A 14,439-nucleotide genomic window follows, 5' to 3' on the forward strand; every position below is an offset into this window, starting at 1 on the left:
AATTAATGTTGTAAAATCAAAAATAATAAATTTTTTTTTGAAAAATCGTGAGAAACATTTGTTTTATCCTGAAACCTTTGAAAATTCGTAATTAAAAAAAAAATATTTTTAAACTTCTAAGTTTTCAATTAATGAATTTAAGCTTATCCGAATTTTTTCTCAAATTTTGTATCCTTTTAAATATTATGTTTAAATAAACTAAAAAAAATCTTTTAAATTTTCCATGAAATCATCAGAAAAAATTTAATTATCTTAAAACTTTAGAAGCCTGAAAAAGTTTCAAAATTTTATTTCTAAATCTTGAAAAATCTACATTTCGTTTTAAGTATTTTGAAATTTTCTATTTAATTTTTTCCAAAGTTTTAAATATCTTTTAAACTTATTAAAATTTTTCCTAAAATATTCAAAAGTTCTATAATATTTCCTTTAAATCTTTGAGATATTTTTTTGGCTATCTTAATAATCCTTTGATATATTTTAAAATATTTTTATCTATTTTCTGAAAATAAATGTTGTAAAATAAAAAATTATAAATTTTTGTTCGGAAAATTGTTATAAAACTTTTGTTTTCTCATGAAGCCTTCAAAAATTGATAAAAAGCTTCCAAATTTGTTCGTTCGATAACTTAAAAATCTACATTTTTTATTAAGAAAATTATTTTTGTATAATTTCAAAACTTCTATGTTTTCAATTCATAAATTTAAATTCTTTCGATTTTTTTCCAAAATTTTGTAACGTTGCAAAATTAAAAATGTTTCTTTGAAATTCTGTACATTCTTTTCCGAAATTTGAGAAAAAATGTAATTATCTTAAAACCTTTAAGCCTTAAAAAGTGCCAATATTTTATTGCTAAATCTTGAAAAATTTTCTTTTCGTTCTAAGGTTTTTGACATGTTTCATGAATTTTTTTTTTAACTTTTAAATATATTTTAAACTTATTACAATTTTTCTGAAATGTTGAAAAAATTCGATAATATTTCCTTCAAATCTCTCAGATCTATTTTTCAAAATTATTTTCTTGAAATCAATGTCAAGTAAAAAATTATAAACTTTTTTTCGAGTTTTTTTCGCTTGAAACCTTCAAAAATTTATAAAAAGCTTCTAAATTTTTTTTCGAAAACTTTTAAAATCTACATCTTGTTACAAATAAAATAATTTTTTTATTATTTCAAAACTTCTAAGTTTCTGTTAAACTTATGCGAATTTTTAAAAATTTTTTGTAATCTTGCAAATTTGAAGAATTTTGCTTTAAGATTTTGCACATCCTTTTCCGATATTTTAGAAAATTATTCGAAATATTTTTAAATATCATATTCCACCCTTTAACGTACAAGCCATGTTTCTGTTAAATAAAAATTATGAAAAAATTTAGGAACAATATGTAGTTTTTTTTAAAATCAATTTTTGCAAAATAAGAATTATTTTTAATTTTTATAATTTTCTCGGTTTCCATTAAGTGGGCGATGACTCAGAACCACCTTACAAGATTTGGAATAGTCCACTTTGATCTAATGCACACATTGGTTTTTAGGAATTCTAAGTTCGTTATTCGAAAATTAGGAAAATCGAAAATAGTGAATGTTACTCAGCTGCAAAATATGATTCTTAAGGGTTAAATTATTTTTTAAAAAGTAATTTGAATTTTATCTGAAATCTTATGAAAAAAAAACTTCATTTAAGTAATAAAAAAGTTTTTAAAAAATCCTTAAGTTTCAAATTTTTATTTGGAAATGTTCAAAAATCGGAACTAAATTTTTTTATTGTTGCCCTATTCACTTTAAGATTTTAATTTAATTAGAATGAAAAGACTATTTTAGTCTGTAAGACAAATTGTATAAATTTTGGATCGATCTACGTAAGTCCTAATTTGCATGATTAGTGCTGAATTGGGTCGACCAATCGATACAGATTTCCGGAGTTAACAGCTCTGTTTTATTTCCAGGTTACTTATTCTGCGGATCTGGCTATCGAAATCCCGGGTAATTTGAGCCAGGGCGGGTCATGGTACAGATTGGATTATAGCCCACCAGTTGGTTATCCACGTCCTAATACAACCATTGCGGCCGTAGACATTGGTGACGTCATTCACTTCCGGGATGGACTTCCGGGCACTAAATATGATTTTTGGCTCTATTACAGCAATGGGACATTCCATGATTGGCTCACATGGACTGCTTCAATCACTACTCGTAAGTACCTTTTGATACTATATTTTTCATCCAGGGTATTAAAAAAAAAAAATTGTGGCGGAAATTACAACAAAAATCTGTTAGTACTGAAATTCATTGAAATCGGCCAATTTGTTGCATTTTTTAAAATTTGGTCAACATATTGAATCCACCATTTTGAATATTCTTAATTTTACTTTAAATTCGTATTTATCGACCCCAAAATACACCTAGTTACGAGTTTGATTGAAATGTCCGAATTTCATAAATTCAAACAAAAAACTTTATGTCGCCATATTGGATCCGCCATTTTTTATTTTTTTTTTAATTTTTACCACAATGTTGTATTCAGTAACCTTAAAACCCTGTATTATCGAATTTCATTGAAATCGGCGAATTTATTGCGTTTTTTAAATTTTTGGTCGCCATTTTGAATCCACCATTTTGAAGATTCTTAATTTTACCTTAAATTTGTATTTTTTTACCCAAAAACCCCCTAGTTACGAATTTCATTAAAATATACGAATTTAATAAATTAAAAAAAATTATTGTCGCCATATTGGATCCGCCATTTTGAATTTTGAGTCTGAATTCATTTTTAGTAACCTAAAAAACCCTTAGTATCGGTTTTAATTAAAATCGACGAATTTATTACAATTTTTTTAAGTTTGGTCTCCATATTGAATCGACCATTTTGAATATTTTTAATTTGACCTCAAATTCATATTTACCGACCTCAAAAATCCGCCAGTTCCAAGTTTTAGTAAAATCCCCGAATTTCGTAAATTTGTTAAAAATTTGGTGTCGCCATATTGAATCCTTCATTTTTAATGTTTTAATTTTGACCCCGAATTCATATTCAGTAACTTAAAAACCCTGTTGTATCTAATTTAATTAAAATTAGCCAATTTATTTAATTTTTAATTATTTAAAACTATTTTTAAATTTTAATTAATTATTTAATTTATGTAATTTTTTAACTTTGATCCCCATTTTGTATTCAGTAACCAACAAAAAAAACCGCAGTATCGACTTTTATTTAAATCGGTAAATTTTTTGCATTTTTTTAAATCCTCGAATTTTTTAAATACAACAAAATTAGTGTCGCCATATTGGATCCGCCATTTTGAATTTTTGAAATGTGATCCCGAATTCGTATTCAGTAACCTTATAACCCCGTAGTATCGAATTTTATTGAAAGCAGCGAATTTATTGCATTTTAAAATTTTTGGTCGCCATATTGAATCCACTGTTTTTAATATTCTTAATTTGACTTTAAATTCGTATTTACCGACTCAAAAAATCCCCTAGTTCCAAGTTTTATTAAAATCCTCAAATTTCATAAATTTAGTAAAAATTTGGTGTCCCATATTGAATCCTGCATTTTGAATTTCAGAATTTTGACCCCGAATTTATATTCAGTGACTTAAAAATCCCGTAGTATCGAATTTAATTGAAATTAGCTCATTTGTACCATTTTGAATATTTTTAATTTCACTTTAAATTCGTATTCATTGGCCCCAGAAATTCCCTAGATCCGAATTTGATTAAGATCCTAGAATTTCGTAATTAAAAAAAATCGTTCGACATCTTAAATCCACTATTTTTAATATTATTGATTTAACTTTAAATTTGTATTCAATTTGTATTGCTGGAAGTCCATGTGAATTCCTAGATTTTAATTTATGTTGTGTTGAATTCAATTTCATTGAATCGAGTTCAATTATTTCAATTCCTAGACTTTAATATCAATTGCTAGATTTCAATGTGAAGTTTATTCTTTTAAATTTAAGTGGCTAGAATTCGATTATTCCAATCACTAGAATTTTACTCAATTTGTTAGATTTCCATATGAATTGCTGTTTTTTTATTTAAATTTTGAAATTTAAATATGAATTAAATTCTCTTTGATTTTTTAGTAATAAATTATTTCAATTATCAAATGTCAGTGTGAATTTGTTAGGATACAATTTAGGATATTTATTTGTTGGAATTCAAAAGATGGGTCAAATTTTTCAATTTGAATTCCCAGAATTCAACTTGAATTTATAGAATTCAATTTTAATTTCTGAAATTCAATTTTAATTTCTAGAATTCAATTATTTCTATTATTAGAACTCAATTTAAAATATTCGATTGTAATTTTTATAATTTGATTTTAATTGCTATAGAATTCATTTATTTCTATTACTAGAATTTAATTATTTCTATGACTATAATTTAACTTAAATTATTCGATTTTATTTAAAATTTTAAGTATATCATTTAGGTCAAGAGATTTTAATGTAAATTGCTCAAATTCATTATGATTCTTTAGACTTCAATTTTGAAATTCTCAATGCTCAATGCTCAGTTCCAATTATTGGCATTCAATTTGATTTTTTAAGATTTAATTTTAATTGCTAGAATTAATTTTAAATTAGTAGCATTTAATTTCAATTGCTATACTTTAATTTGAACGAGTGACAATCAATTTTAATTTCAAGAATTTATTTCTAATTTACTAGAATTCGATTTCAATTACTAGAATGTAATTTGAATTTTTAGAATTTATTTTTAATTCGCTAGAATTCAAATATTTCTTTTAATATTATCTATTGTTGGTAAGAATTAAATTTTAATTGCCAGAATTCAATTTAAATCACTAGCATCCAGTTTCAACTTTCAGAATTCGATTTTAATTGCTAGAATTCAACTTCAATAACTAGAATTTAGTTTTAGTTTCTAGTATTTAATTTCAAATGCTACAATTTAATTTGAATTACTAACATTCAATTTTAATTTCTAGAACTTAATTTTATTTGCCAGAATTCAATTGTTTCCATTACTAGAATTCAATTTAAATTAATCGATTTCATTCTGAACTATTAGTATAAAATTTAAGTCAATAGATTTTAATGTGAATTTCTAAAATTCATCATGTTTTTTTAGACTTCTATTTTGAAATGATATAGTTAGTTAGAATTCAATTTTAATTGCTAAAATATAATTTAATATGCCAGAATTCATTATTATCGGTATTCATTCAATTTTAATTGCTAGGATTTAATTTGAACTAATAAAATTCAATTTTAATTTCTAGAATTTATTTCTAATTTTATAGAATTCAATTTCAATTACTAGCATTCAATTTGAAATTTTATAATTTATTTCTAATTTGCTGGAATTCAATTCCTATTTCTATGATTGTTAAGAATTAAATTTTAATTGCCAGAATTCAGTTTTAATTACTAGCATTCAATTTTAATTTTATACACGATTTCAGTCAATAGATTTTAACGTGAATTTCTAAAATTGATAATGATTTGTTAGGCTTCAATTCGAAATGCTATTAACTACTAATAATAATTCAATTTGAATTTATAGAAGTTAATTTTAATTTGATACAATTCAATTTCAATTACTAGCATCCAATTTCAATTTTTATAATTTAATTCTGATTGCTAGAATTCAATTATTTTTGTTACTATTATCTATCATTCGTACGAATTTAATTTTAATTGCTAGAATTCAATTCAAATTACTAGAACTCGGTTTAAATTTCGAGAATTTAATTTTAATTTACAGAATTTAATTCGAATTGCTAGAATTCAATTTTAATGACTAGAATTTAATTTTAATTGCTATAATTCAATTTGAATTACTTGAATCTATTTTTAATTGCTAGAATTCAATTATTTCTGTTCTTATTATCTATTATTGGTAAGAATTTAATTTGAATTGCTGAAATTGAATTTCAATTACTAGCATTCAATTAAAGAATGACGCTAAAATAGGCTGTTTTTTCGCCGATTTTCTGGACCTTGCTGGAGACCTAGTGAAAAAATGTAAAATTATGTTACAGCTATCAAATAACTCGCCACTAAAAACCAAATTTAGCATCACTTTTCATTTTTTTTTAATTTTAAAAAATTATCCTTATTTTGGGGTTGAGAAGACCTCAAAAAATTAAAAAATAGTAAATACCACTAATTATAAACTCATTTTTCATCGTATTTTTTCTAGGAAGTAAACCTTATAAAAGTAAAATCACGTATTTTCTTCATTGATAAGATGTTGAAGTGAAAAATGATTGTATAATTAGTAGTATTTTCTATTTTTTAATTTTTCTAGGGTCTTCTCATCCCTAAATAGGGGTAATTTTTTGAAAATTTTAAGAAACGAAAAGCGATTCTCGTTTTGTTTTTCAATGACGAGTAATTTGATACCTGTAACATATTTTTATGTTTTTTCACCAGGTCGCTAGGGAGGTCCAAACAATAGGTGAACTTTGGCGTCACTATTCTTTAGAATTAAATGTTATTTGATGGAATTCAATTTGAATTACTAGCATTCAGTTTACACTTTTAGAATTTAATTTTATTTTCTCGAATTTTAATTGCTAGAATTCAATTTGAATTCATAGAATTTTATTTTAATTGCTAGAATTCAATTATTTCTGTTAGTACTATTTATTAATGGTAAGAATTTAATTTGAATTGCTGGAATTTAATTTTAATTATTACCATTCAATTAAATTCTTGAGAATTTAATTTTAATTGCTAGAATTCAGTTTGAATTATTAGCATTCAGGTTAAATGTTTAAAATTTAATTTCACTTTCTAGAATTTTAATTTGAACTGCTGGAATTTATTTTCAATTACTAGAATTCAATTAAATTCTTAAGAATTTAATTTTAATTTTTTTATGTGCTAGAATTCAATTTGAATGAATAAAATTTATTTTTAATTGCTAGAATTCAATTATTTCTGTTTTTATGATCTGTTATTGATGAAAATTTAATTTTAGTTGCTGGAATTCAATTTCAATTACTAGAATTCATTTAAAAAAAATAGAATTCAATTTTAATTGCTAGTATTTAATTTTAATTACTACCCTTCAGTTTTAATTTCTAGAACTTAATTTGAATTGTTAGAATTTCATTTGAGTTACTAGCATTCAGTTTAAATTTTTAGTATTGAATTTTAACTTCTATAATTTAATTTTAATTAATCTAATTCAATTTTAATAGTAAAAATTCCATTTAAGTTAATATATATTAACATGAATTGCTATAATTTATTGCATATATTTCTGATTTAATTAAGATTTCTCAGAATATAATTATTTCAATTTCTAGCATTTAATTTAAATTAATAATTTTCAATGTGAAGAGCTAGAATTCCATTTAAATTACTAGATATCAATATTATTGCTGAACTGTTATTTAAATATTGCTATATTTCAATATGAGTTGCTAGAATTCATCATGACTGGTTTAAATTCAATCTTAATTTGCTAGAAATTAATATGAATCGCTTAAAATCCATTATTGCGTTAGAATTTCAATAATTGAATACACTTAATAAACCTCTTAAATAATGAATCCCTGATCAATTTTCCAGCCCCCGATCCTCCTTCAAATTTGACGGTCGCCGTTCGAAACGGGAAATCTGCAATGGTCTACTGGGCTCCACCTAGTCAAGGAAATTACTCTGGATTTCGATTGAGGGTGCAGAGCTTCAATGATGCTGCGAATCCCTGGACCAGAATTATTCCCGCTGACGCTGTGCCCTACACCCTCAGGGACCTGACGCCCGGAGCGACATATTCCCTCCAACTATTCACCGTCCTGGACTCAAAGGAGAGCGTCGCTTACACCAGCAGAAATTTCACCACAAGTACGTACTTCCAGAGTTCCTGAATTCTTAATACTCAATCAAGCAGGGTTTCAAGTGAAATTTATGGGAAGAGAGGATTTGGGAGGGAAATAGAGATGCAGATGTTCCGAGCAAGTTTATAAGCCACCAACTGCTAAGAACTTGAAGAATATTGTAATGACGGTCGAGGAAGATTTTCTCGTAATGAGAAACTCGGGTTTCTTGTTATCAAACTTTTCCCAACTGGAGAGATTCTTGCAAAAAAGGCGTATTTTATTTTTTAAACTATTTCCTTTAAGCAATTTGTCGCTGGTACTAATTTTCAGGGAAAGGATCTTTTATTTTTACCAGAAAACAAACACCTCAAGAGCACGCAAATCCCTAGCGGAACGTGTGAAGGGAACGGTCTTTTTACGGTCAGGCAATCACGTGATCGTTCCTATGTTTTCACGAGGTTGGCTAGAGACAGTTCAATTATTGATAAAAAAAGAGGACTGTAAGAAAATAATTTATTTTCAAACACAATAATTCAACTTTCAAGATAAGACTTGTGTTTTCCGCTAGGAAAAATGTCAAAAAGGATTAAAATATACCCTAGCGGACATAATGAACTGGATTGTCACTATGAGGCTATGTAATTAAGTGACCCTAAACTTTAAATTTTTTCCGAAAAAGCTTCCTTACTTCCGTAAAATTTAGCTACAAAAAATTCAGAGATTCTTTAAAAAAGGGTTGTTTTATTTTTAAACAATTATCATGAGGCATTTTGTAGCGGACGGTTTAATTTTTGATCAAAAAAGAGGACTGTAAGGAAATATTTTTATTTTCAACAAAATAATTAAACTTTCAAGATAATATTTACTTCCATAAACTTTAACCACCAAAAATTTAGAGATTCTTAAAAAAAAGATATTTTGTTTTTAAACTATTTACTTGAAGCAATTTTCGCGAGGATTGATTTTGAGGGTAAGGGTTTTTCGTTTTTACCAGAAAAAAAAACATGTCGAGAGCACGCAAATCCCTAGCGGCCCGAATGAACAGGACGGTCACTTTACGGTTAGGAAATTTGTGTAGCGGTTCCGTTCACGAGGTCCGCTAGGGACAGTTGAATTTTTGTCAAAAAAATGTCTTTGTAAGAAAATCTTTTAATTTTCAATAATATAATTAAATCTTTAAGAAAATATTGGTATTTTAAATCAAATTAATGAGTATTCCCTGGCGGAACGCTCGGGAAAATGTGAAAAAAGATTATAATATGCGCTAGCGGACTCAGTAAACTGAATGTTCTCTATGCGGTTATGCAATTACGTGACATTAAAATCTTACTTTTTTCCAAAAAGGTTCATTACTTTCATAAATTTTATCCACAAAAAATTGAGAGATTCTTCCAACAAAGAGATATTTCATTTTCAAACTATTTGGTTTAAGCAATTGTTTTCGGGTACTAAGTTTCAGGAAAATGATCTTTCATTTTTATCAGGAAACAAATACCCCAAGACCGTTTCATTCACGAGGTCCGCTAGGGACAGTATAATTTTTTATAATAAAAAGACGACATTGTAGAAAAATATTTTAATTTTTAACAAAATAATTAAACTTTCAAGATAATTCTTGTATTTTGAATTAAATTGTGGAATTGTCCGTGGCGGAACGTTAGGGATTTGTGAAAAAGGATCAAAATATGCCCTAGCGTACTTAGTGAACTTAATGGGCTCTGCGGGCATATAAATGCGTGACCGTGAAGTCTTACTTTTTCCGTATAATGTTATCTACTTCCATAAGGTATTATAAACTTTGGTAATAAATCAAAAAGTAAAATAAAAAAATTGTTTTGAGAGTAAGTGTTCAAATGTCCCTAATTAAATTTTATGTGACAGTTAATCCGAGTATTATTTAACTTTTAAATTAATGATGATAAATTTTTAAACAAAAATGAAATAGTTAAGATTTGAATTAAAAATAATTTTAAATTATAAAAAAGAGAATTTTCTACCAAACAGTTAATTTTTCTTGACTAAATTATTAAGTCTTTAAGACAAAATGACGAAGATTCTATGCACAACAGTTGAATTATCAAATCGAAGACATCCGTTTTTAATTAAAATTTTGAATCATCAACCAAAAAATGCATTTTTAAGAAAGTCGTTCAACTTTAAAACCTAGTTGTTAAATTTTTAACCAAAAAGATTAATTTTTACAGAAATAGATCAATTTTCTACCAAAAAAAAGAATTTTTAGCCAAATTCAAGAATTCTCCACTCAAAATAAAAATTTTTCAATAAGAACATTATTTTACTGCCAAAAAAGATTTTAAAGTAAAATTCGAGAATTCTCAACTAGAAAGTTGAATTCTTAAGGAAGGGAGAAAAGGACTTTTTGTAATTTTTGAAAAATTAGTTCGTATTTGAAACATAATTGTGAAATTCTTTACAAAAATACGAATTTTTAACAAAAAGATTAATTTGCCACCGCAAAAAATTTTTTTTAACAAACTTCAAGAAGTTTCATCCAAAACATTGAAGTTTCAACTAACAATAAAGAATTTTTAAACAAAAAGATTATTTATCACCAAAAAAGACGAATTTTCAATAAAATTATGAGATTCTCAACGAAAAAATTGAATTTCAAAGAAAGAACTTTTATTTTATTTTTAGGAACGTAGTTTAACTTTCAAACCTAGTTGTTAGATATTTAACCAAAACTACAAATTTTTTATACAAAAAATTAATTTTCTACGAAAAAAACGAATTTCTAACAAAATCGAGGAATTTCTCAACCAAATAGTTTAATTTTAACAAAAAAAAGATTAATGTCTAAACAAAAATATTAATTTATAACTGGAAATTTACATGAATTTTTAAATGAAAAGATTGATTTATTACAAAAAAGACCAATTTAAAATAAAATTTCACAACTCTCAATTTAAAAGTTGAATTTTTTAAGAAAGAGGGAACCAATTTTTTCAATTTTTAAGAAAGTCGTGAAAACTTTAAAAACGAAAAAACGAATTAAAACATTTTTAACAAAAAAAAATGAATTTTGAAACAAAAAGATTATTTTTCTGCCGAAAAAAAAGAATTTGTAACAAAATTCGAGAATTCTGAACCAAGTAGTTGAATTTTCAACTGAAGAAGATAAAATTTTGAACAAAAAATATTAATTCACTATCAAAAAAGAGGAATTCACAATGAAATTAAAAAACTCTCAACTATAAAGTCGAATTTTGAAGGAAAAAACAAATTTTATTTTGAAGAAAAAAGTTCTACTTTAAAACCTAATTTTTTAATCAAAAAGATAAATTTTTAAAGAAAAGATTATTAATCTACCGAAAAAACTGAATTTTCAACAAAATTCAATTATTCTCAAGCAAATAGTTGAATTTTCAACTAAATAAGAAGAATTTTCAAACAAAAAGATTAATTTAGTTGAATTCTTAAGAAAGAGAGAAAAGATTTTTTCAATTTTGAAGAAATTAGTTTAACTTTTAAATCTAGTTGTTACATTTTTTACCAAAGTGACGAATTTTTAAACAAAAAAAAAATTAATTTTCTATCGAAAAAGACGAATTTTCAAAACATTCATGAATTCTCAACCAAATAGTTGAATTTTGTACTAAAAATAAAGAATTATTAAGCAAAAAGATTAACTTTTTACCAACAAAATTAATCATTTGGAAATGTACTAAAAACATGTACTAAAATCCTAAAATATTAATAAACGCCTAATCAGTAGACTCGATCGTAAGATTTTTATTTTATTTGTTCGTAATGCCAAAAAGACATTTTTCTGTGCTAACCAATAAATCAAACTATTTTTGAGTTGTTTGAACCACCCTAATGCGGATTCCTTCCATCTTTCAAAATTTCTTTAACCCTTAACCGGCACTATGGGTCTAGATGACCCGGGAATTTTTCACACAATATCTCTCATTCAAACGCTAAAAGAAGGACATAGAATAAAAAAAATGATGAGAAACGTATTTTCCTTTTTTTCAGAAAAAAATAATAACTTTCGGCTCAAGTTAATACCTTTTTTTAAAGCAGAGACTATTAAGTTCATTTTTACGTGAAAATGACTTATTTTAAACGTAAGCTGTATAAATTTTGGTTAAAAAAAATAAAAATTTAAAAAGTTATCTAATTTTGTTTATAAAAAAAGGACTTTTTTTAACTTTCTCTACCGATTTTAATTTTATAAACTAATTTAGTTTATTGATATTGATTCCAAAAATATCCGCTGCTAATTGTAAGGCGTTAAACAAAATACGTGAATTTTTAAAGCCCGAAAAAATACATTCTCTGATCGCAGTAAGCACTCAAAGTTGGTGTTGGGTATATCTGACCCAGTGTGCCCTTTACGTTCCAGTTCCATACAGGAATCGTACCGCTTAAGAGCTTTAAAAGTTCATTAAAGAAAAATTTCAAAATTCATTAAAAATATGTTGACTATCCGCCAGACTACAACGAAGCCATTGAACTTGGATCTACAGCTCTACTGATGACACAATTTTGTTTCAGAGCCAAATACCCCGGGCAAGTTCATCGTATGGTTTCGAAACGAGACCACTTTGTTGGTTCTTTGGCAACCGCCTTATCCTGCAGGGATTTACACACATTATAAGGTCAGCATAGATCCTCCAGATGCGCTCGAATCTGTCCTTTATGTTGAAAAAGAAGGCGAACCACCTGGACCTGCTCAAGCGGCTTTCAAGGGCCTCGTTCCTGGTAAGATATACTCTATTTAAAAAATATTTAACAATTTAAAAATAAAATTGCCTCGAATAAGGGATATCTTTTCAGAAATACTGGCGCAATTAGCTGCGCGGTGAATCTTATCGTGGAAGTTAAGTCATTTCGCGCGCGGCTGTCACCCGGATGGGTGACTGTTTGTGATTTACGACTACGTCCTACATTCACTGCGTTTAATTAATAACTGATTTTTAATTTATTTTTAGAAGTCATCAGCAATATTTGCATACGAGGATTATCGATTAGATTTTTCAACTTTTTGCATTATATATTTCTTATATAAATAAACAAAAAGCGATAATAAGACATTTTTTAATAATTATTTTCTATGTTTATATAAATCACTTAATTAACCTTTTCTCGATTAGAATGAATGTTCAAGTATCTAAAGAATGTAAATAATTAAGAGGATATTCAATCTAATTGTTATAAACAAATTATGTTTACAAAATATCAACATTGTGAAACTGTTGCTTGCAAATTATATTTGAAAGTTGAAATTGCTTGGTTTCATCGACACGATCATATTTGATCATGAAAGTTTGTGGTCTGATATAATTTTTGTTTATATTAAAAACAAATTATATAAACAAATGCATAGTTTAGGCATTTATTGACCGAAAGTAATCGTTTTTTCTTAGTTTATTTAAATTATATTAGTGGTAATAATTAGTGATAAATATTAAACTTACGATATTATTTGTTAATTTTATAACTGTAAAATTTAAATATGTGGTTGAAAATTTTGTTAAATTAATTTGTTTTAAATCAAAAATTTATCTATTCAATTTTTGCTATTAAATGTACACTTTTTAGTTGATGATTTCACTATTTGGTTCAACATTTATTTTTGAGATGAAAATGTATCATTTGTATTAAAGATTCGTCTTTTCTGGTAGAAAATTAATTTTTTTGATAAAAAATTCATTCTTTTCAAAATTTGCCTACTTGGTTGAAAGTTGAACTCCTCTGTTAAAAATCCATTTTTTTGCTCAAGATTCGTCATTTTAGTTAAAAATTCATCTCTTTGGTTGAAAGTTGAACTATTTTGTTCAAAATTTTTATTTTATTTTTAAACATTACTTTTCAACTTAAAATTTAATTCTTTCATTTTCACTTAAAAATGTATCTTTTTTGTATGAAAATTCAGATTCTTTCTAAAAAATGCCACTATTTGTTTCAAAAATCATTTATTTTGTTAAAAATACGTTATATTTTGTATAACAGTAATTGTTTACTTGAAAATTCATATTATTGTTTGAAAACCATCCTCTTGATCAAAATTTTTTTTATGGTTGAAAATTAATCTACTTTGTACCAAAATTTAACAATTTTCTTTAAACGTCTTTTTTTGTTAGAAGATTCTTCATTTTAGTAAAAAATTTATCTCTTCGGTTCTAAAATGAACAACTAGTTGGTTGAACATTCTTTTTTTTAATTAGTTTTTAACAGAAAATCTATTATTTAAGTGGAATCTAATTGTTTGGTTTGGAAATTTCCTTTTTTTAGATAAAAATTCATCTCTTTGATTGAAAATTAACCTATTTTATTAAAAGTTCATTTCCCATTTTTTGAAACATTTTTTTTACTGAAAATTTAATTATTCTATTGTTTGCTGAAAACTGATTTTTTTTGTTGATAATTCAACTTTTTGGGAAAATTTATATTTTTTTAGTAGTCAATCAAATCTTTGAGAAATAACTTATCCGTCACTGATAATTAAAAAATGTCTGTTTTTTGCTCTTTATTTATTTATGTAACAAATATAGTATATTGGAATTTTTTGTTTATACCAGGTGTATACATATGAAACCGGTATTGCCATTTAGCGGCCAGTAGGCACACTTGTAGGCACTGTCGGAACTTACCATTTGTGCTAATTGG

General features: G+C 25.7%; 1 protein-coding gene across 1 annotated transcript in view; it reads left to right on the plus strand.

Moving 5' to 3' along the window:
- LOC117173768 (tyrosine-protein phosphatase 10D-like) overlaps positions 1-14,439 on the plus strand; it is a 216,812-nt gene that overhangs the window by 123,827 nt on the left and 78,546 nt on the right. The window contains exons 3-5 of the mRNA XM_033362409.1: positions 1,943-2,189; positions 7,553-7,828; positions 12,325-12,531. Coding sequence (XP_033218300.1) covers positions 1,943-2,189; positions 7,553-7,828; positions 12,325-12,531 — 730 coding nt within the window. The remainder of the gene's footprint in view (positions 1-1,942; positions 2,190-7,552; positions 7,829-12,324; positions 12,532-14,439) is intronic.

Source organism: Belonocnema kinseyi, chromosome 5 (genome assembly GCF_010883055.1).
Source record: "Belonocnema kinseyi isolate 2016_QV_RU_SX_M_011 chromosome 5, B_treatae_v1, whole genome shotgun sequence".
NCBI lineage: Eukaryota > Metazoa > Arthropoda > Insecta > Hymenoptera > Cynipidae > Belonocnema > Belonocnema kinseyi.